Raw genomic sequence first — 25,325 nt, forward strand, 5'->3', positions numbered from 1 at the left:
AAATGCTGGAAGATCATCATCATTCCTGATGATGACATAATTAATGTCGAAATACTGAATCCCGATAATCATCATCCTGATGATGACATAATTAATGTCGAAATATTGAATCCTGACACGATGGCGTGCATTTCTGTACTTGGAGTATGCATTATACTATCTTATTCCAGAATATCGTTTTATAAGTTATAAAATTTCGTGGACACAAAACTACCTGAACCTAATGCAATTATTTCAAAAAGAAATATCGAAGTGCAATGTCAAGAAACGAGAAGTGTTTTGATTATGATGATGATGATGACGAGATGTAATTTCTTTTTTTAGATGCAAATTATTACACTGAGAATTATACCATTAAAGTAATGGTATTGCACACATATAAAAGCTATGTTACAACACATCTACTTATAGTAAATCATAATTTTGTTTGTTAATGAAAAGTTGCTATTTAGTAATATTAGACATGTTTCTACGATACATTAAGATGCAATTTTAAATTTCTTTTTAATTCTATAATTTAGCTATAAGCTTAAAAATTTTTTTTTTTTTTAATTTAGTTTTTGAATGTATTTTATTCAATAACAATTAGGTCCCCAGGTACAGAGTACCACAGTCGTGTTGTCATGAGGTCGCGCTCTCTGATGTCAACAGACGTTGGCGACCGTTCATTACGCCTGAATGACTTTATAGGCTTTCTGGAAAAGGCATTTTAAAATCTAATATTTTACCATCAAAATGTACTAAAAACACAAAAGGTCGCATTATATTAGTTATCGAACACACATTTAATCATCAGTTAAAATTTACAAAGAAAAAGTAAGATACAACATCTTAATAATTATGTTAGAAAATGGGATCAATTGTTTGTCAGTGGAGAAAATGGCGTCTGTTGAATGCTTTTTGCAACGATAGCAACGGAGTAGTATCACATGGTATCGTGACATAACACTGTAGTACTCTATATGAGCAGATCTCGAGTAGATGCCCACCCTGTACTTTAAGTCTGATCTCTTGTGCCTGTGTTTTCCAAGAAAAGCCCAGTGTATGATTTAAATGAAAACACCCAAAGGTGAGCATTAAATTTTACATTCGAATTGGCCATCCAAAGTTGAAAATGTTTTTCATGTACAGGGATCACCCACCACCAAACTCAGGCCAGGTTTTTGTGTTCTGGAGGGTGGAACACGAGGGACTACGGTATTTAGTCACTGAGAAGAAATCAGTACCCACCAAGTACACATTAATTTTTTTTTTTAATATAATTACTACTATTGCAATTGTAATACATGTAATGCAAGTCCGTTTTGTAACAGTTTTTAGTTTTAAGTAGGTTAAGTATGAATTATTCTGATTTTTTTTTTTTTTTGTATAAAGCACATTATGGCATTTTTCTGCGGAGTGCACTAATAAGAATGGCATTTTTACATTTCACCATCAAATTCGAGACCACCTTTGGAACCTAAAAATATGAGGTGGTCTTGGGGTTAAGACTCCAAATAGAGGGTTAACTTTGTGTTAATAGATTAAAGTTTGTTTCTCGGGTCTTTTAAAAAGTGGTCTCAAATTAGAGGGGTCTCGAATTGGAGGGTGTACTGTATTATTATTATTATTATAAAAATATTCATTTGGATGATCCATAGTAATTTAACAAATGTTCACTAACCTGACGTTTTGATCTTCATCGGTGATCATTTTCCAAGTGATTTTAAAGGTCATACATTGTGGAATGCACTGTTCCATGTGTGCTGCGGCTTCTTGTTGCCATAGTCTACCAAGCGTCTTCTGGGGCCCCCTCCTGTTGTGGGTGGTCTCCTTTTTAAAATGTCCGCTGAGCTAGACATTATTATTTTAACAATTATAACCTGACACAAAAGGCTGAAAAACTTACTTACGTTGAGCTAAAGACATACCAGAATATAAATTTTGGAAAATAGTTAAATAATTAAATTGCTTACTCTGTCTTGCAATCTAAAATTATAAAATATTCCTGGTCAATTAACAGGGCTACACCTAGAAATTTAATTGTTTTTATAAAATATTACATGCATGCATTCTAAACAGACTTCCTGAGAAATTGCCACCATTTTTTATATAATTTTGAAAATTTAGTGAGGGGTGTTCGGGCTGACTAGGCTCTCCCGCTTGAATCCGCCTATGATTAATATGCAGGCAGTAAAATTCAGGAAGGGATGCATGCAAATATTTTCCTAGCTCTTTTTTTTTTTGTCTTGGAACGTCTATATATAAATTTAATGTAAAGAATAAATCTTTTTACATAAGCAACTCAATGCTTTAATTAAATTTCTGAGGTTTTTCTACATTTTATAAATATTGAGGACATTGTGGTAGCCTCCACTATTGGATATCAAAAACGTTTTTTTGAATTTGAATTAACTAGTAATAGCCTCATATATTGAATGCTGTAAGTAAAAATAAATGTTTTCCATATATCCCTATAGTAAAAGATATGTATATCAAGTTTGTATTTTAAAAAACAATAATATATTGCAACTCTGAAGTTGTTATTATGTATATCACTACAGTGAATTTTTTTGCTGGTAATTCTATTTGCAAAAAAAAAAAATGTAATGGCAAAACAGCTGTTTGTGCATTGACATTTGGCAAGTACCACTGATCAAATGTCTGTAGTCTAATTGTCTGTCAATAAGATTTTTCATCACATCTTAGTTGCCATGTTCTTACCATAATTATGTGATATTAAATTGATTATAACAATACTGCCAAAAAAACTGTTATACTAGATGTCTCTATGTCATTTGTGCAAGATATTCAGGGGCGGATCCAGAGATGTCCGAAAGGTGGGGGTGCCGAAAGTGGAGCCAATCGAGATAAAACTACCATATTGAAACTGATGTATTTAATGTAGGTTCTTATAAATTCTTTATTGGGAGTGGCAGCAATGGCGTACTGTATCTATGGATGCGAGGAGACCACTCCCAAAAAAACTCCCCTCCCCCAGGCCATCCCCACTAAAAATGTTCAGAGCAATGTCTCACCTCATGTCACCTTATTTTGCGACCTATGCCCTCAGTCTTCGAGGGCCCCCACTTCACCTTTGCACCCCGATCATTTCAAGGCTCCCCTAGATACACAAGCCAGTGGTGTGCCTCAATATGTGTGTTGAAGGGTGTCAACCCACCTTGAACATTAGTCTCTCACATTGCTATACTTGTTAACATCGACTTTTAGTGCAGTCTTCCATAAAAGACAGTTGAGTTTCATGTTCATTAAATAACTGTATATTATAAACAGAAAGTCTATTAATTCAAAGAAATCCTTTAAATAACAGCATGCAGTAATTGTACATGTATTATGTATTTTTTTTAAATTTTCCTCTAAAAGAGATTGCCTGTCATTAATTGTAGGGATTCTATAACACCAAAGATGGATGGTTTTTGACTGAAAATTTTTCCCTTCAAGTAAAGACTAATTTTCAAATACATGCTCCATATTGAATACCGATTTTGTTGTAGGATGTTGATGTTTTTCGTAAAGGATATTTGGGTAGAACGAGCACAGGACTTGGTGTGTAGCTACCAAGAAGTGGTTTATTAGGAATCGGTAACAACAGCATACTATAATCCATTCTATTACTTGGATTAAAATGTATCATATTTATGGTTTTCGCAGACCCAACTAAAATTTACCCATCCATTAAAGAATACATTACCATATATAGTAACTTTAATGCAGTTATTTTTAATTAATAAATAATATGAATATACACATGAAAATAATACAATCCAATAGGCCTATACTGATAGTAGAAGGACGATGCTATAGTATTGTAATGGAGATTTAGGTAGAAGGAGCGCAGGACTTGATGTGCAACTACCAAGATGTGGTTTATTAAGAATTAATAACAGCATAGAGTAACTGTAAATCCATTTTAAAGCATTTGGAATTGATCATTTCTTACATTTCCCTCCAAGTAGTGTTGACCACTTTTAGTGCCGGTCTTTAATTAGAGGGATTCTAATTAGAGACAAAAGCTGCTAAAGACCACCAAAACCCCCTGGTCCCAATTGTGGTCTTTAATTGAAGGGAAGCCTATGTGTGTATATATATAATAATCGTGATATAATAGAGATGAACTCTAAATCGTCTTGTGGTAATGGCATAAGTATATAAATAAATTTTCAACATTAAAGAAGAGGAATATGTAAGTGTTTAAAAATAGGTGCCCAACCAGGCCATTGAGGCTTTGTTGGGAATTCAAATCTGAATAAAGCATATAATTCTTCACAATCGCGCGTATGCGTAGTAGACAGTACTAGTCTTTGAAGCATGTCAAATGACAGATATCAATACGCTCTCTTGTAAGCATTTGACTACAAGTCAAGATCTCCGAAGAGATGCTTTTCATAAGTATATCATTTAACAGAGATCAATATGATACGCCCTCTTCTTATATGTATATGTATAGATTTATTTTTAAGTTTATTTAATCCTGTGGGTCAGTATTAGGCCCTAAATTTGCTTACTAAGTGAATTCTGTCAAATATAGGCTTATTATCGCACTCAGTGCGCACCATACCAAATTGCTCATTGGTGGCACTGTAATTCTTTTGCACAATGTCCTTGGGACGCGAGTGAAACAAAATATCATCGGGAAAATACACTGTATTTACATTATTCGACAAATCAAAATATAAATTTTATTGAACTGCAAATCTGGCATATAAGAACAGTCACACACATTCTGGCTAACATTTTCTTTTGAAAACATACAGTACTACCATTAAAATGTATATAAAATCCGAGAGACGGACTATTCAAACAAAAATACTAACAAACAAAAAAGCTGCCTCAAATCAAAAATCAGATATCTTGTCATGAATACAGTATTTACACATGGAATATAATTATATTATTGTATGTACTGTTTTATGTAAAATGTAGATATATTGTAGGTAACAAATATCTAATCAAAAAAAATAATATAACATGTAACAACATAAATTCATAAATATGAATGTATGTATACGTATGAATCAATAACACATTTATTTACAGTAAATACTAATGAATAAAAAAAATCAAATGTGCTTATACACAAAAGTTGTATCTATTCAAGAAAACTATAAACTAAGTCATACAAGCATATAAATATCAAGAAACATGCATAATTAAAAAAAAACAAGTATCAAAACTATATACTGTAGTTAATAAGAACACTTAACTCTAAATAAATACATAGTCTATAGTTCCTAAAGCATACAAAACTGAGATTTTTTTAAAGATATTATATGGGAAAATCCTTAAAAAAAAAAATCAATGCTATTTTAAAACTTAATACGCCAAAGAGATGAATATAGAAAAGTCAGATCTTTTGCTGATTTACAAACGATTCTATAAAAATTACCAGTACCAGCCAATTAAAGGGTCCTATTAAAGGAAGGATATCAGCAGTGGGCTCCGGAAATTTGCTGAGGTGGTCCTAACCACTCGGCCAGGGTCCAGGAATAAACATATCTGGTAGGTTTCATGGGGAGAGTTTTCTAGTGAGTTTTATGGCTCATAGTATGGCTCAAAATTTTACCATAATATTAAGGATTGGCAATTCATTTTTGATCCAACAACATTGTAGTGCAGATGGGAAAAAGTTCCCCCTGTGACCCCTGAATACTGGGTATTATCTATGTGTGGTGTTTACCTGGTGAGAAAATATTTTCTCATTCTATATTCAAATGAAAGCTAATAAATATAACTAAAATCTGGATTTTTTTTTTTTTTTCAAATGTATTAATATAAAGTTAACATCAAGAACTTCTTTTAATAAATAAATGATAAATGGCCCACATTATCACAAAGTTGATAAAAAATATTATTATTTGAAATTTTGTTTGGAAAACAATTGATCTCTAATGCATATACACAACAGCCTCTATACATCATTCCAAAACAAAAACATTTAAAATAACAAATTAAATTGAATGGATTTTATGTAAAACATCCATACACTGTATTGTTAGTCTTTATTCCTGAGATAAATACTTGTGGCTCAAAGACATTTTTAATCAAAACAATGCAAAAAAGGTTTATCACTCAATGCACATAAATATTGTCACAGCAGAGAAAAATAATACAACAAAAACACATCATTTTGTAACATTATCCAAATAGAAATGTATGTATGCTACAAGTTCATTGTACTGATTACAAAATTATATACAAATTCAAATAATTAATTAAATCTGATCACTCAAAATATATTATTTCATCATTTACAAATAACATCTAAATTAGCGGTTCCTCAAACTATGGGTCGCGACTCAAATTGGGTTGCCAAGCAAATTAGAGGGTCACAAAACTCTTTAGAATCTTTAAACACTGAATTTTACATCCTGCTACAATTAGCCGTAGCAAAAAGTGTCCATTCTTCGTATCATTAAAGTAACTTTATATCAATTGTGTTTAACAGTTAATGACTCATTATGAGTATTTGTTTTTTAACGTCCTGGGAAGTGGGTTGCGGTAAAGATTTTTGAAATTCATTAGGGCCAAACTTAAAAGTATGAGAACCGCTGCACTAAATCAGGTGCTAGATAACAAACCATTTTAATACGGTTCCTTCAATTTTTTGTATGTTCGCCGATAAATCTTTTTAAGGGTATCCTCAAATAACTGGCGACTGCTTTTCCCTGTCAACTCGGGACCATGAAGACTCCAGTAGCTTCCATCATCCACATGGAATGAAACACTGAAATGAACATTACAATGGAACAGTTTGATTAATTGTTTTCATTGACTTTATATGATGAAAGGAAGTTTACTGTTTTATAAATGCATAGAGAGAATTATTTTTTAGTAATTTAGTGTAATAATAATGTTTGGCAATGGACATTCTTATCTCTGCTTCAGAACCATTCTTATACCACTTTTACACTACAAGCAAAACACCTGACACAACCAGCAGATATACCGACACTGGGATGTAAAGTATGATTCAGGTTGCCAAACATTCTGGGAACCTAGGAACACACCAACTTCAACTGTATGTTGGTTGCTCTATTGTATATATTTGAATCCCTGGCCAAAATTTAACAGCCAAGTTGAGCCCATGCGCCTACCGATAATCAAAGTTTTCTATAATTTAAATAAGTGTAATACAAACGAAATGAAGCATAGAAGAAATTCTAATAAAACAAAGGCAAGCAAAACTGTAACTAAAGACACATCAGTAAAACAATAAAAAAACAACACTGAATTCACAAACACTGCTCTTACAAAAAAAAATAAAACAGATAAGACTAGAAGATGTACTGTCTTGTTTTGGGATTTAAAAACAAATTATAATAATGTAATTGATTGCTATAATTAAGCAGATTATTAGTTTTTAGTTTGAAAGAATAAGGTCAAAATATCCTTGCCTTCACAAACATAAAATGTGAGGTCTCGCCACAAAATGAGTCTCATGGTTGGAAATTCAAAAATTGAGTTTATATTATATTTGGGTAGATAACATTATAAGCTTTCATTTGGTCTTTGAATGGTTTCCCTACTATAAGTAAACCCAGTGATGTGAGCATTTAAAGTTTGGGTGTATAAGAACCACATTTTGAGAAAATCGACCTCAAAGATAAACTAAACTGTACAAATAATATGACTAGAATTACAGAATATGTGCAGAGAAAACTGTTTTGGCATAAAAAATTCACTTACAAAATATACAATCATAAAATATAAGTATCAAGTTATTCAAAATCATTAAAATCAAAATTTTGTAAATAAAATTGACTTTGGCCTGTTTTGGTGAATATCTCAATATGATTTCACCAACGATGCATCTCATTTCGTGGTGAGACCTCACAAATGTTCAACTTTTGCATACTTCTTTAAAAGAGAACTAGCAAAATGATTTTTTGTTCTAGAGTGGATTTTTGATATGCCATTAATAATAGAATCAACCTTAAAATCGTTTTTTGGCTATTTTTTATGAAGTTATAGGCGATTATATACGATTTTACCATGACGTCACTGGCGAAAAAGTAACAAAAGATTGTGTAAATAGCCCCGCGTAGGGTATCCGCCGCGTATGATCTTTACGTGCATGCTGTAACAATCACAATTTACAGCCATGGTGTACCTAAATACAACGGTGGGGGAAAACTAGAAGATGTAACAGCAGTATGTTCTATTAACTTAAAATTTCTCTCGGTAAAATGGGTTATACTGAGCCAATTTTCACATTCAAAAGTCGATATAAGGTGCTAGTTAACGTTTATTAAGATTTTTGGAAAGAAAATAATGAAATTATGTCTCTAAATAGAAGTTCATATACATCAGCCGAATGTAGTACAATTGTTTATCAGTGTGATTAATCTGCTCACTAAACAATTTTAATTACTTGTGCAAATATAAATATGTGGGTAACCCACATCTTTATATACGACTTTTCATGGATCTCGACCTGCTATGTAGGCCCTCTTTAGGCTAGATGCACCTAGATGGTTGGAAGCGACAATCGAAAAAAAAACGGTTAAGCAAGCCAAGGACTTCACTAACTTCCATTCCTCAGTATTAAAATCCTTCCATTCATGGGCACTGTCTAAACTTTCTTCCAGCTTATCTCTGAAAAGATTGTAACCTTTTCGTCTGCAGTTGGCTCAACATGAATTACACAGGAGCCAGTGAGCTTCCATGACGGCCTAGACTCGGACATGACACGTTGTTGTTTGTTGTTATTTCGTGACGTCATCAACGAGTAAAATATTGTACATTCATTATCCACCATCAACTAAACTGCCTTAAAGAAAAAAAAATCGGTTCATGTGGGAATCGAACACACAACCTCCATGTTTGCTAATCATTATCCACCATCAACTAAACTGCCTTACAAAAAAAAAAAAAACTGGCTCGTGTGGGAATCGAACCCACGATCTTAAAAAAAAAATAAATAAATAAAAAAATTTAAAAAAAAACTTGCCCCGTGTGGGAATCGAACCCACGATCGCCGAGTTTACTACTCCTGATCCAGCATGACTAAACTTGTTCATTCATATTGAAATTAGTGTTTTGATGGTGATTTTGTTTTCATCCAATGGGAATTCATATTCTTGAAGAAATGAACAACAAGATATTTGATTGGTGAACAGCCGAAATGGCAATTTAAACAAAGTCACTAAAAACAGATCGAAATGCAGCCTCTACGCGCGGTGAGCGGTCAGCATAGCACCAATATAAAGGTGAAAAATGATGGTGACCTTTTTCAAGCAATACAATTGAAACAAATACTAAAAGCAATCAGAAAAGAATTGCCTTCCAAATGCAGAAGAGAATGTGACAAAAATCCAACAAGTATTTGCCAGATACGACTGTGGAAAGACAAAAAATGACCTAAAAACAGCTAATGTCAGCGTGAAACACTTTTGCTAGGCTATTCTCGCTCTTGAACGATAATGTTGCAAGAAGAACCATTTCGTATTTTTTGGAGCTTTTTTGATTTGTCAATATGTATGTCTGATAATTTTACTTTATTTTGCCAGGTAGTGGTGATTTCACTTTATTTGACAATAGACTGATATTATTTCCACTCACAATAGTGTAGTCGCAATATTACTAATACAAAAGTGAAAGTTAAAAAGGGGAGAAAAGCAAAAATCTCTTGATTGATTTTAAAAGTCGTGTACTTGCAAAAAGACTAAATTAATCATTGTTTTAAGTTTGAATATCGTGTTGTTAATAATAATAATAATAATAATAATAATAACAATAATAATAATAATAATAATAATAATAATAATAATAGGCCTTATAATAATATAATATGCATAATAATAATAATAATAATAATAACAATAATAATAATAATAATAATAATAATAATAATAATAATAATAATAAAGATTTGTAAAGCGCAAACATCTCCACCTAAACAGGTGCTGGGCAGTGTCAAACAATAATAATAGGCCTTATAATAATATAATATGCATATTAATAATAATAATAATAATAATAATAACAATAACAATAATAATAATAATAAAGATTTGTAAAGCGCAAACATCTCCACCTAAATAGGTGCTAAGCAGTGTAAAACAAGCAGTAGAGGAAAAAACAAGATACATAATCACAAGAAGAAAATGTAACAAGACTCATCATTTTATTACTTTACTTCTCATTTTTTAACCACTTTTCTTTCTCTTCATTACACTTTCCTTTTTTGTCATATGTTTCCTTATCTTTTCCTATTCTTTCTTATGTTTCCATTTCTTCTTTTTATCCCTTCCTTATGTTTCCTTTTTTTTTCTTTCTATGTTTCATTTTCTGTTTTAGTCTCTCCTTTTCTTTCTTATGCTTCCTTTCCATTCCATTTCTTTCTTATGTCTGTCTTTTTTCTTATTCTTTTCCTTTTCTGTATTACGATTTCCATTTCTTTTCCTTTTATCTTTTTCTTTCCCACTTTATTTCTTATTTGTAATGAAAATCAGGGCCCCGTGACCTTTTTCAGGGACCAACATTTCTCTATTGATTTAGCATCACTAGATAAAAAATGAGCAAGCAGGCGGGGGGAACTTCCAGAAAAAGGGCGGAACGTCCTTTAAAGTCGGATAAGCTTCTCTTAGCAGACCTTAGCATATGATCATATATTTTTTTCGACAGTGTGCAATCTTGTTCTTTTAGATTAGAATGACTTTGTTCTTTTTTTTTTTTTTTTGTTATTAGAAGAAATGCAAACCCCAAATATAGTGCAAATATTTATAAGATTGTGTGCTCTCACTCACAGTTATGACTTTTCTTATCTGTTTTCCATTTTTTCTCTCGGTTTATAAAATACCCATTCGGTGACCATCATTAGATTTTTGCTAATTAAGGATTGATTTCTGCTCCTTTGCATATTTCCCTGCGATATACAACATTTTTAACACTTTAAATTTATTATTTGTCGTATTAAACAACATGGTAGGCCCAAAAAATAAAAATAAAGCAACATTTTTTTCTTCTGAAATTTCCATTTTTCATGGCAGTGAGTGTGCTAATTGGCCAAATATAAATTTTTTTTATTCGAATCATCATTAGACAAGGTACAAAAAAGTCTGCCATATCTACAACCATACTACATCTGAAGATCAAGAATATAGAAGTTGTTAATAGTTTAAATGATTTTTTGTTCTAGAGTGGATTTTTGATATGCCATTAATAATAGAATCAACCTTAAAATCGATCTTTGCGTATGCTGTAACCATGGCTGTAAATTGTGATTGTTAAAGCATGCACGCAAAGATCGTACGCGGCGGATACCCTACGCGGCGCTATTTACACGATCTTTTGTTACTTTTTCGCCAGTGACGTCATGGTAAAATCGTATATTCGCCTATAACTTCATAAAAAAATAGCCAGAAAGATTTTAAGGTTGATTCTATAATTAATGGCATATCAAAAATCCTCTCTAGAACAAAAAATCATTTTGCTAGTTCTCTTTTAACTGTTAATCAATTTAAAGATTTTGTAGTATAGGTCTGCATATTACCAAAAACTTCATCAAACCTGTGGATTGTAAACAGTAAATGGCTTATTTTATCATTTTTAAGTATTATTGTTTTTTTAAGGGTTTCCTATATTTTATGACAGACAATACATCTTTTAAAATCATTTTTGACTGATAAACTGACAGAACATTAAAGTAAGAATTAAAGAAAAAGTAAAAAAATACAACAGAAATTCAACAGACAAACCTGACTGATTAATAGTTTATATACCTCCTGTTGAAGGACCTATCGAGTGTGCTCCGTTGTGATGGAGATATCGATGACCTGAGGTTATCAAGAGCTTCATCTGATGTAATTGTCGATACATCATCAATATCAACCGACTAAAACGACAAAGAAAAACTTAGATCAACTTTACAATTTGTACTTATATACACAGTATATATTTCACCGAAATTTGGACCACGTTTCTGATGTGCTGAATACCAGCGTCCCTTTTCTTACACATTGTTCTGTAAGACTGCCAATCCAAAAATTAGGATTCAGTGTGAATGCAGCTCTAGGCAGGAAATCTGTCTGTTATTTGTTGATTACAGGGGCCAGCCACAATTTGCTCCTTGCTTTACTCCAGAGGTGGGCATAAAATTTGGTTGGAGGGCCAAAGCAAATTTTTGATTTAACATTGAGGCCCTACCCAAAACTTTGATGTTTACAGTGTGCTTCAAAAAACCTTCATGCACTGCTTTTGTATCACTTTATTCTCAGATTAAACATAACTATTTACAGATGATCGGTGTCAGGCCGTAAAAAACATGGTGTTTTCTAGACAAAAATGTTTGGCAGGCCACACACAGGGTTTTTAACTCATTTTCGTGGGCCGCAAAAAAAAATCACTTTCAAACTTCCGCACTTGCCCACCTCTGCTTTACTCCTACAAAGAGCATTGATGATGTTAATTAATATTAAAATTAAATATGTTAATATATTTAAATTATTTTTATTTAAAATATGTAATGTGTTTATATGCGCCAAGATGTCGTGGGTGTACGCTAGAGCCCCTTGGATATGTCAGAACATTCCTTTATATTGGGATTGACATATAATGCCCCAACGATTCATACATTATATATTGCACCAAAATTTGGACCGTCTTTCTGATGAGCTGAATACCAGCTTCCCTATTCTTACACACTGTTTGGTAAGCCTTCCGATCCGAAAATTCGGATTCGGTGTGAATGCAGCATTTTGTTGTTGATTACAGGGCCAGCCACGATGTGTTCCTTGCTTTACTTCTATAAGGAGCATTGAGGATGTTAATTAATATTAAAATAATTAATTAAATTATTTTTATTTAAAATCTGTTATGTGTTACATGCGCCAATATGCTGTTAGCGTATGCTAGAGCCCTTTGTGTATGTCTGAAGATTCCTTTGGCATATAATGCCCCAACGATTCTACAGAGAATACACCGACGTGTTCAAAATGGATCATTTTAATGATGATCCGTTCTGAATGCCAACGACAATTAGCAGATGGCGTTGCAATGTCTACCGCTTACAAGGAGCAGATTTGGGTTCACTGTAAAACTGTCGCATGAGCCTGCGAGTGCCCAGCTTCATGTGTAGTCTGTTGCGTGTAGGTCGATAGGGAGCTTTCGATTGCACGACAACGGTAGGACGTAATGACGTCACTAAAAGTCATCTGCGAATGCGAGAACGTTAAGGTCACCTCGTCGAGCAGATTCTGGAAAGAAATTTGGCAAAATCTACAGAAAATGTAGGATGCCAGGTAGGACGGTCACGCATGAGTGATCCCGTTCTAGCGTCGTGTCGTCGCACACATCGAGAGCTCCTTATTGAATATAGCACCAAAGTTGGGTGTTTACCTCAAAGTTCCTGTCTAATGCTCTCCGGATTTTGTGGCTAATATTGCGTGAAGTATTTAAAGAGTAGTCGCCTAGTCTCTCGCGTAAAGAGGATTTCATCAGTGTTGGGCTTAGCGATCTTGTCCTGGCACGTCTAGGGGATCGAGGGGAGTAAGGCAGTCGGCCATACTCAACATCTACCCCAGGTATAGGCTTGGCCAAGCTGCTGATTTTCAGATGACTTATATCTTCAAGTAATTCTGCAATCAATCAAAATAGTATCACACCAAAAAAATCTAATAAAGTAGTTTATTTGGTGAATGACAATTATGTACAAAAAAGAAAAACCTAAAACATTCTTTTAAAAGTATTGAAATGTTAATTTGTTTGAGAACATTTATCTCTTACTTAATAATACATTATATTATACATTAAAATATAGAATAAAATTAAAACAAAAAAAGAAAATCCTGGCATTTACCCTCTGTGTCTTCACTAAGGGTTGATACACTATCAAAATTAACAGCTTTCTTCTTGTTTGGTCCAACCTGAAACAGGAATATTCATTACTTACATCTGATCAGTAATCATGATTGAAACTTCTAATTTGTTATACATGCTGTTGAATTATACACAGCTTAAAATTTAGAATAAATGTTTGAATGCTTTTGTTTATTACTGTATATACTGTATGCTCTTTTCAGACACAATTATGGCATAAGTATTAAAACACACATGAAAACAGCATTGCAGTACGCACTGCTACTTGTCGATCAGATTAACACTAGGCATTAAGCGTGAAATCTGTGTTATATTGGTTATGACACCAGGCTAGTACTGATACAAGACACATCGAAATATTAAAATATGGTAACAAACTTAAAATTACAAATTCTACAAATAATTCATAAATACTTGCTGAAATGACCATATTTTTGACACCATATTATCAGAGTCATCCACTATATAAGTAAGACTCTATACAAAACTTGGGGAGTGCTATTAACAAGCATAAAAATATTTTTTATGCTTGTTAATATGCAACCATATTTTGTATTAAGAAACATCTTACCATTTCATATTTGATTCCATTGTTTGGATGGTAGTTATAGCGATGACCCCAGTATCGGTGACCATAGTAACGCTTATACACTTTACATATTGTACAATCATTCTCTGATACATATCCTAATGATTGAAATATAAATTATATAATAATGCAAAGATTAAAGTAGTTATCTATGAATTCAAATAGCAAATATTATGATATCCGACTCATAGTATTGGTCTATTTTGATTTACAAAATAATGTTTGATGAACCATGTGAATATAATAAACTGAATGATTATGATAATAGTAATAATATGTAGAATTTATAACGCGCCAATTCAAAAAAACATTATCAAAGGCGCAATGAACAATTAACCAATTAAAACGATTTTGTAAACAAAAAAGTTTTTGAATTAGTTTTAAATTTGGAGATTGTCGAACAGAAAGAGGTAAAAGATTACAAAGATAAGGTGCCTGAACAGAAAAAGAATGTTGTCCATATGTTTTTAGCTTTTTCCTTTTTGAAGGGGCTTGAAGAAGAAATTTATCGGGAGAACGAAACTGTGTACGAGTTGGAGAATATGGCATAAGAAAATGTAGCAAATATGATGGTCGTTTAAAAAGAAGTGATTTAAGAACAAGCAAAAGAACCTCAAATATTATCCATTGCTTAATGGTAAGCAAATGAAGGTCTTTAAGAATGGGAGTAATGTGAGAGGAGAGGGGGTTCATGGCAAAGAGAAAAAAAAAACAGAAAAAAAAAGAGAAGAAAAGGAGAAAGGGCTAATCCAAAACAGGAATCATTTGCAATCTTACTCACCTAGATCAGATATTGCTGATTTTGCAGGTGACCTCCGTAAACTCTTTGGAGGGGCAGAAGCTGGTCGCCGAGGTGACACAGATCTTGCTCTTGGGGGAGAGACTGCTCTGTTATGTGTATCTATCTATAAAATATGAAAAAATGTGTTATACACAAATATACTGTAACATACGCTATTCGTCAATTGAGTATTCATTTTATCTTCAATGTTTTTCCTATCCCTTAGTGTGCAAGCATATACAGTAGTTCCAGTTTAAATAGTAGCACTGATCAAATCAATTTCACTTCCGTTTGACAATAGTGTTTACAATTACCAGAAATAGTGTCAGTTAAACAAGAAACAAAAGTACAGTAGAAATCTCCCACCGCCTCTAGGCACAATTCCTCAGGTATGGTTGTAACACAAGGTTTGGCAAAATACATTGCTTGAATTTAAGGCTGGCCAAAGCTGACATGCATTAAGGTGGAAAGGCTGTGAAAGACCTGGAGCGCATCACTGTCAAGGGGCTTTCGATTGCACAACAATGGTAGGACCAAGAGCGTAATGATGTCACTAAGATGTCATCTGCACATACAAGAACATTGAGGTTTTGTCATCTAGATTTCTAAAAACGCAGTTTGGCCTGAATCTATCTTGTGCAGAGAATGTAAGATAAATCCATTTTGGAGTTACCATGATACGCAAATCAAAAGCTCCCAGGGAGCTCAGTATGCGCTTGTAGTAACATTATTACTACAATTGGACAATACAGTTGGAGTTACTTACCCGTTTACAAATAAATGGCGGTCTATCCTCTTGTAGGGTACTGTTGATTGTTCGTGGCTTTCGCTTAGTACTATTAGTTAATTGCTTTTGAGGTGATCGTAGAAGAGATGATGTGGTTGGAAATTCATAGCTCTTTGGCCTTCAAAAAAAAAAAAACAATTGGCCATTACTTATAAAAATCCTAACAGATCATTACACAGTACTAAGTCAAAAATATCTAACAGTGGTTTGGCGAAGCGAGAACGGTTTGGTTTCAAAACCTTTATAAATGGGTACCTGAGGAGATTCGAGTGCTAAAATGTGCTGATATATTTCATGCAGCAAACTATGGAATTTCCCCCATAGGCATCATTACAATGACTGGGGTAATAGTGTGAAAAAGCACTCTAAGACTCAGAGTGCTATATAAAAGCCTACATAATACTAGTATTACTACTATTATTATTGTTATTTATTATTAATATTATTATTATTATTATTATTATTATTATTTAACAAAATCACTCACTTCTTTTTAGTTCTTCCTCTTGGTTTTGCAGGAGATATTGACACAATTCTCTGTAAAGGGTCTTGAACCGTTAATGTTTTGAATTCATTGTATGTTGCAGAAGTACTGTCACGAACAGTTGTTACACAAGAAAACTCCAGCTTTGGTGAAATCCCCTATATCCGAAATTGAAAAGTCAAATTGCAATTTCATACTTTTTTCCAATGCAAACACAGATCTTGCCGCAATTAAATTTCCCGAAAGATTATTCAATGGAGATGTCATGGATTAGCCCCTCAATAGTTGATTTTCAGAACTTGGTTAGTTTTACCAATTCGCACCGTCAAACAAACCGACTCAAAAAATCCAAGTGCAAACAACGTTAAGGTTTACCCATTGGAATGTTACCCACGATCTCAGTAAAATTTCCCTTTTTTTAAGTTTAGTGCGATTAAGCCTTTAGGTACGAATCCTCATATTATGCATCAATAAATTAATTAGTAATTCTTAACCATCTCGAGTAAATGATTGGTCTATTTAGCTCCATTTGAAAGTGAATCAGTGTATTTTTCTGTACTAATCACTCATTGTGATTACCAATATACATTTTAACTGAATTATTGTTTATGTAAATTAATAAATATTTTTGCTTAATTATAAAATAAAATCTCAAAATAACATTAAAAAAATAAACAACAATAAATGAATTAAAGTGAACGATAAACTATGAGCTATAAACAGGTTCAGACACTTACGTTAAACCAAACCGTTTTCTTAAGTAGTATTTCACGGTCAGCATCGGCATAAGCAGGTGTTAATGTATCCTCTGGATAGAGAAAATCTCTTGCCGATGTACGATGGTAGGCTAAAAGCTGACCATCTGAATAGTAGTCGGGTGGAAGTTGAATGAGTTCAATAATAACTGTCTCTGCTTGAAGTATGTAGGTGAGGTGGGCAGGATCCATACAGTTTGTGAAGGTCTAAAGTATAGAATATAATTAATCAATCAATCAAGAAGGATTTGTTTAGTGCCAATATATTCTGCAGTAATGCAATGTTCTGTAAACCATATAATGATTAGGGCTGGCTGTCACCCCACCCACTCCTTTGAATCCACTTCTTATGTGTACATTGTAAATAATAAACTATTCATTCAGATAATATAATTTTCACATTTAATATGTAGTTACTGTAGTACAGTGTGCTATTAATGATATAGACTAATTCTATTTTATATTTTGATGGACAGTCTGAAATAAAAGTTGTAATTTAAACATTTTTAATGGTTGATGGTATGGATATTCAAATTATTTTGACCAACACCATGATTAATAATAATAATAATAATAATAATTGATTGACAGGGCCCAATGGTTTGATTAAATCATAGGTATATTATTAATATATCCTTTACTTTACCCTGTCAAAAGTTAACACCTGATGAAAGAGGAATGGGAAAACAGGTGGAAGGCAGAGGGTTCGACGTTGCTGGCCAAGCATGACAACTTGAAGGTAAACATCTTCACGACTTGACAGCACTGACCCAGGGCAGGTTACCTGAAGAATAATAATAAAATTAATAATAAAGTAAAATTTTAAAAAATAATAATCATCATCATCATCAACTTCAGTCAACTTCATAATAATAATAATAATAATAATAATAATAATAATAATAATAATAATACTGTAATAATAATAAATAATAAAATTAATTGTCCTGAGTCTCCTGCAAGTCATGGAAGTGTCCCAAAAATCAGCACAGCATACAAAATTCTTCCAAAAGCAAACCCATAACCCTCAACTTTTCGTTGTCATCTGAGAAAATAGGATGACTGTCAATATATTGATACCCTATGATTAGTTTATCTTGTTGCATGTTTCTACTATATTATTAATTACTATATTATTATTATTACTAAGTCTGCTGTTCAACACTGTGAGCTCATTCAGTCTGACCTCTCAACATGGAACCCCTCCATTATCCACAAATACTGTATAAAAGTCTAGCATGAATCTTATAATAAATTTGATTATGATTCATTTATTTATTTATTAAAAATTCAACACAAATACAGTGTTAAGATGAAAATATGGGCACAGGCCCAGTACAAATGTTGGATCCTCTTAATACAATAAAAATTGTTTAATTTCAATAAAATATAAATTAATATTTTTTAACATAAAAAAATAGTTAAATAGGCCATAGATTACAATTAAAGAATTTTTTAATGCAAATTTTAAGATTCCAAGTTAATTCACATTAAAATTAAGCTATAAATAATTAATAAAATATTAATATATTTTACTTTAGCCATAGTTTAATCTACTGTATTGCTTAAGAGAGCTAGGCCCTAGGGGGTAGGCCTATGCCTATTACTATTTTCCTCCTTTTTCAGGGGCAGATCCAGCGAAAAAAAACTTGGTGGGGAGTGGGTTGGCACTTGTGATTTTTTTCTTTTAGAGAAATGCTTGACCACAACATAGAAGACACTGGTACATGGATAAATCAAAATTATCTTGTTTTGGAGTAGCCTAGGAGCCTATACTACGCATCATGCTCCTTACTTACATCCTACTTTTTTTTCTTTTTTTTTTTTGGCGGGGGTTTGTGGAGGAGGGATGGGAAAGTCATGTTCTATAGGGCCTAGGCCCTACTAGGCCTATTTTATATCATTACCTACTAGGGCCTAAGAAGTAAGGTTAGGCTTACCTCTAGGTAAAGGCAGCCTTCACACTGAGTGTACGCCCTGGTTTAGACCTAGGCATAAGCCCTAGCCTAGCTTAGCTAAGCTTAGCTTAGCCTACCCCATAGGCCTACTATCATCACAATCATAGATAGGCCTAGGTTTAGGCTAATTAGGCTAGGCCTAGACCCCTAACCTAGTAGCCTAATTAAATTAAAATATTTAATTAGTCTTACAGCATGTACGTTTAAATCAACAGTCAGTCGTAATGCTTTTCGTGGCATTTCTTTAAGTCATCTAGGCTAGTTAGATAAGCAAAAATATCTAGCTAGGCCTAAGCCCCTTTGCTGAGGCAAACGATCGATCATACAAGGACACGGAGGATAAGAGACTTGACAGGCGTTCGTGAACTTGTTTGACACCCCCAGCCATCGCACACACCATAACCACGGTGGAGCGTCTTAACGCCAAGCGTTACAATCTCAAGAACCAATCAACAACGACGTACTCGACCATGATGAGGTGACGTCATACGGATAGCGCCGTCATTTCGATGATAATTAGGAAATGTAGCATTTTGTGTCATCATTTGAGTTTATTTATTTATTTATTTATTTATTTAAATTTTCCTATCCAAATAACGTTATTTTGATTGCCAATCCCTAACATTGTACAGTAGCTAGGTCTAAAAGCACAAATCGGGCCATACGGTACGAGCCATAAAAACCCTACCTGAGATCTGGAACCCTGACGGAGGTTCTAGACGGCCCCTGTTTCGAACCCCTCTCGGATATGTCGGGCCCATTGTCGGCAAAAATAGGAGCCACCACCACTGCCTTGGCGCATATTTTGAACACACATCGACGCTCCCTGTTGTCCAAGGTTCATGAAGAGAGTTTTTATGGCATAGCATGGCCCAATATTGTGATTTTAGACCATTAGTTATTAATTCGTTATTTGGTTATTCAAATTAATAATTTGGTCAGTGTGACTAACTCTGTCTGATGGGAAAAATCCCCCCGCCACCTTCAATGCTCTCACTGGCGCCTCCACTGAATCACACCTACCACAGTATTCTTAAGTTATATAGATCTATCGCTAAATATTACATTTATATTATTGTGTTCTTGAGGCTTCTTGGCCTGGATCAATTTTATCGTTATAGGCGGGGAAAACAAGTTTGGTCAGTTTTTTGGTAAAAGAACAAGTAAAGGCCAAGATAAATTCAACTAAAATGAATTCCAGCATTGGTATTTGTCCGGTGAGTGAGGCTTTCAATTTGAAGTATCCTAGCTTGACCTCAAAATTCTGGTTGTATATACAACCAGAATATGCTAATCCAAGCCTCCTAGAACAGTCGAATTCTTTAAAACATATAATTTGGAGACTAATAAATAATAATAATAGTTGGATTTGTAGAGCGCATCATGCGAAAAAGCCTCTATGCGCTTGGTGATTGAGCTCTTTGATTTGGACATTTTGAGAAAAAAAAAGTTGAAGTTACTAAAAATCTGAGTTCTTAAAAATACCACCAGAACTACGTTTAATCTAAGTAACTAGTAAAATCAAGGACTCAGTAGTTCAAAGTTGGTTATATTTACTGTCACGTGTGTCAAGTAGGTCACGCTATGTTTCAACCATGTGCGAGTATTTCTGGCTCATAAATAATAAATTATATATTTTCGTCAATGTTGATGGTAACATCAGGCCTGGCATACCAAAATAAAAATAAAATACATAATTAATACATTCTTAACCCTCCGTTATATTTTAAGTTTCGTTTATTATTTACTTTTAAATATTTGATATAGAATAAACATTTTCTATGATGTACAGTACACGTCGCTTGTACAGTACATGATAGTAGCTGACATAGTTAGTACGAATTTGACTTTTCGAAAGTTGGAAAATGTACAATATGTTTTGCAACTTTCACCTAAAATACGCCACTAGATCTGCCACTTTTTACCTAGATTACGTCACCTTAACATGTCGCCTTTCACCTACATTACGCCAATAATATTTCATCCGTCATCTTTTACTTTCCCGGTGATTTACCAATTTCAACTTTCACCTAAATGTTAGGTCAATTAACGCAGCTAATCTATCCTTGGCCTTATTTACCAATTTCAACTTTCACTTAAATGTTAATAGGTCAATTAACGCACCCTTTATCTATCCTTGGCCTTATTTACCAATTTCAACTTTCACCTAAATGTTAAGGTCAACTAACGCTTTCTCAAGCGCCTTGAGCATTTCTTTACAATGGATGTTGAGCGCTTTACACATCTTTTCATTATATATACCGTTAGTTCCATAATCTAACAATTACTTACGTTTTGAGATTTGTTTTCATCTGTTTTTTTTTTTAATTCTAAGCATACTATCAAATTGAGATAAGCCGTTCTTTTCTACACCAAAACAGAGTGGACTGACGGTTATCATCGATCATAAATGGCATCATCATCATCTTCATCATCGAAATTATTATTTATCATCATCAAGTTCATCATTATCATTGTCGTCATCATCATCATAGAATAAAGATTTTGATGTACAGGCCTCTTGTGAAGAACGTGACAGTCACTGGAAAAGAAGTGCTAGTTCGACTCGTACGGTATTATTTAATCTCGATTTTGTATTTGATATTTAAAAAAAATGCGATACACCCTCCTTCAATACGCCACTATAATAGCTCTGTCACCTTTTAACTACAGTAGATCAGGTTACCTTAATGTCACCTTTCACATATATTACGGCAAATTATCCCGTCTACCTATTTCTCACATCCACCAATTACAACCTTTACCTAAATGTTAAGGTCAAGACACAGGAAGTCCATTCATCTATATCTGCTTACGTTTTTATATTTTGTTTAGGCCCCATAAAAAAATTATTAGTTTATCACCCTATAAAGAATAAAAACTGATGAGGGAGGGAAGTGTTTTTTTTTTTTTTTTTTTTGTTAACTTCCCCCAAATCCGCCCTTGAATTACAAGTAAATCAATGGTTTAGGGACACAGATATAAAAAAATCATAAGAATGGAATCAAATTTATATTTAAAAAAGATGTTTTTGTTGTACCAGTAAACATATTTGCAAGAAATTCTGAGCATTTCAAGTGAAAACAAGATGCAAAAATGACCGTTTGAAATAAAAATATATGTTGATTGACCAAAAAAAAAAAAAAAAAAATCAGATTTTCCCAAAAGTGATGAGGGAGCGGGTGATAAACTAATATTTTTTTTATGGTGCCTTATCTGTTTTCTGAGTAGGAATGACGGTCTACCATTATAAGGCTTTTCAGAATGTGATTCGCCGTCTTGATCAGCGTATTTTTTAATCATCAACATCATCAATAATCATCATTATCATCATCAATTGTCATCATCACATTTCTTGTCATAACTAACATATCAATTGTAATTGGTGTTTGTGCAAAAAATTTCAAATCGTGAGGACAAAACGAGTATACTTTATTGCAAATTCGGCATGTTTTTTCAAGTGACGTGCTCATGCAATAATGCTGATTTTCTTTTTGTGAGTCAATTTGTGCCATTAATTACGTACTCGGCATTAATAATAATAATATTGAAAACTTTTAAAGCGCCGGTATCTGTTTAAAGAAAACGCTCATGGCGCCCCTCCAAAAGAAGTCAAAAATATGACCAACAAAAGAAACAATAAAGTTTAAGGACCAGAATCAATTAAATTACATTAAGATTATCAATAAAATAGGAAGCGTCCTTCAAATTTCCAACGCTAACCCTTGGTTATTTATACGAAATGAAGGCCAAACAAATTATAGCTATAGTATTGGATTGCAATCTGCTAAGTCCATTGTTATTTTCAAATGTAACTGGATATAAACCTCACGCTTTACTGACTGTTATATCCGGGAGACGAATATATATTACGGCATTTTACAGAACCCTGTTCACTTGTAAAACAGTACTGTACGTGCATAGTACTACATTGTTACTGTACGTAAACTTTTCACACACACCTTGTGGACCTACCCAAAATAATACTGTCAGTTCCTTTATCAGTATGGGTTCAATGATATGGGAGTATGAAGGGATTACGCTGCCGAAGTTTGTGACTAGAGACGTAGTGGAACATATCAGGGACTTCGAAGTCCGCGACGATGACATTTGGCTATGCACATATCCGAAAGCAGGTAAGGCCTATTACAAAAAGTGACACTGGTTGTGGTCTTTATTCGAATGGGTCTTTAAAAGATGATGGAGCCCTTTCATGGGCGTAGGCTGGGGGATGCGGCCACACCATACCTCCTTCCTCCACCCATGACGACAAATTAGTTCCACTAAAGTGGTTTACTAAATATGACCATTAAATTAATAGGATTTAGTTTCGAATTGTCGCATACCCCATGCATGCCGACACCTTATGCCCCTGCTTGTATTCAATTTGGCCTCCAATGGCTAAGTTTTTAAAGCATATCTACCTTTTGAAGCTGGAAAAATGTCTGAAACGGGTTGTAACAGAAAGAGTTATACCGAATCAGGCCTACCTGGCAACTTAAATTACCACCTATCCTGATTTTTATATTATTAGTGTTCTAATTTCAGACAGGTCGACCTAAAATGGTATGCCGTTTTAGGTCGACCTAATTTTTAAAACTGCCCCCCCATGGCAAAAGGGCATAACTGACAATTTGCTGTTTTGGAGATATTAAGCAAAACGTGTAATTAGCCCTAAAATGTGTTTTAGTATTTGATTTCATGGTTAATGTATTCAAATAGACAAATAATGTCTCTTCCAGTGTAGCACACATTTTTTCTATAAATATTGATTTTTGCGCTCAAAATGTCAGTTATGCCCTTTTGCCGTGGGTTTTCTGATTCAAGACATGTTGACAAACTTTGGCAAAAGGATATAAGTACCCAGTTTAGTTCCTTTCAACGCAATTTTGAGTCAGAATTTTCAAAAATAACATTCAATATATAATTTCATATGTTAGTCATGTATAAACTATAAAATAAATGTACAATAATACCAAAGAAACGCATTAAATAATAAATACTAAAATTACAAACGATTAAAAACCCATGTATAGGCTAACCAAGTATACAAACAAGAAAATGAATTAACATTAGTATGCTATTATGTATCAACAAAGCCTTTTTGGTTCAAGGTGCTAGATCGAGGACCCTTTGGGTAGGAGGCCCTATGGACCCCTAGGGGTCTGGGGCCCCGCACAAGAGCGCATAGGCGTTACGTCACTGCGTGAAGGATGCATGCGTATGCGTATATGAAATAGAACTGCTGTTTAGTTAGAATGCGCATGTGACTGTTCCTATGTGTACGTTAAACAAGAATTACAATTATTTTTAAAATTTTATTTACAAAGTAAAATAATAAATTTATATTTTAAGTCATGTAATTACATTAAATATAAATTAGCCCTATTATTATTATTATTATTATTATTATTATTATTATTATTATTATTATTAGCAATTCTTTTTTATGATCCAAATTCAATAATAAAATGATTACGAATATTATTGTTTTTTATATTCTAATAAAATATATTATATATATATATAGATTTAGATGGAAATGTAAGTTGTTGTTTGCTTAGTGAACACAGTTGATTCGAGTAAACTGTGCATTTATACCTTTTTGTCATGCCATTTGCTATAAATAAATGTTGTATTTGTGCCTCTTTGCCATAGTTATTTGCTAAATAATCGTTTTAGTTGTCCCTCTTTGTCACTGTTATTTCTAGTTAAAATGTGAATTGTTATTCTGCCATGGTTAATTATTTTTATTAAACAGTTACTATTTTCCTATAGTTTATTTCCATAGTATTAAACTGTTGCCATTCAAAGTAAGACAAGATTATAAAGCATAAATTAACTAGGCTTATCATGTTTGCCTAACATTAACTAGACATATGCTACTGTCAAGAATCATACTATTTAACCAATTTCTATTTACAAATTCTGAATACACAAACAGTAAGAATAATAAAAATAATACAACTTAACATGCAACCTTCATTGTAACCAGGGAGAAAGCTCTCTTCTGATTGGTTGGCTGTTGAAAGAACGTCACGCTTCAGCGTATCACAGCCTATCTTTGCAGTTATGCCCTTTTGCCTTGGGGATTTACTGAAAATTGTGTAGTTATGCCCTTTTGCCATGCCCCTATCTAGCCCGGGGGACACT

General features: G+C 33.3%; 1 protein-coding gene across 2 annotated transcripts; it reads right to left on the bottom strand.

The window, feature by feature from the left end:
* Window positions 1-4,647: 4,647 nt before the first annotated feature.
* LOC117102426 (spermatogenesis-associated protein 6-like) lies at window positions 4,648-19,632 on the bottom strand. Of its 2 annotated transcripts, none has more exons than XM_033242682.1 (11): window positions 19,365-19,632; window positions 17,861-17,998; window positions 17,197-17,421; window positions 16,463-16,617; window positions 15,955-16,093; window positions 15,189-15,312; window positions 14,390-14,505; window positions 13,799-13,865; window positions 13,339-13,577; window positions 11,724-11,836; window positions 4,648-6,724 (listed from the first exon to the last, which is right to left on the bottom strand). In XM_033242682.1, the coding sequence occupies exons 1-11, from the start codon at window positions 19,410-19,412 to the stop codon at window positions 6,583-6,585; spliced, it is 1,506 nt and encodes a 501-aa protein (XP_033098573.1). In that variant the 5' UTR covers window positions 19,413-19,632; the 3' UTR covers window positions 4,648-6,582. The 2 variants fall into 2 exon arrangements, with proteins under 2 accessions (XP_033098573.1, XP_033098574.1); XM_033242683.1 differs by having other exon boundaries at window positions 6,590-6,724; window positions 11,700-11,836.
* Between the last annotated feature and the right edge of the window lie 5,693 nt (window positions 19,633-25,325).

The sequence above is a fragment of the Anneissia japonica genome, unplaced genomic scaffold (genome assembly GCF_011630105.1).
Source record: "Anneissia japonica isolate Jap-2015-1 unplaced genomic scaffold, ASM1163010v1 scaffold287763_len296007_cov137, whole genome shotgun sequence".
Lineage (NCBI taxonomy): Eukaryota > Metazoa > Echinodermata > Crinoidea > Comatulida > Comatulidae > Anneissia > Anneissia japonica.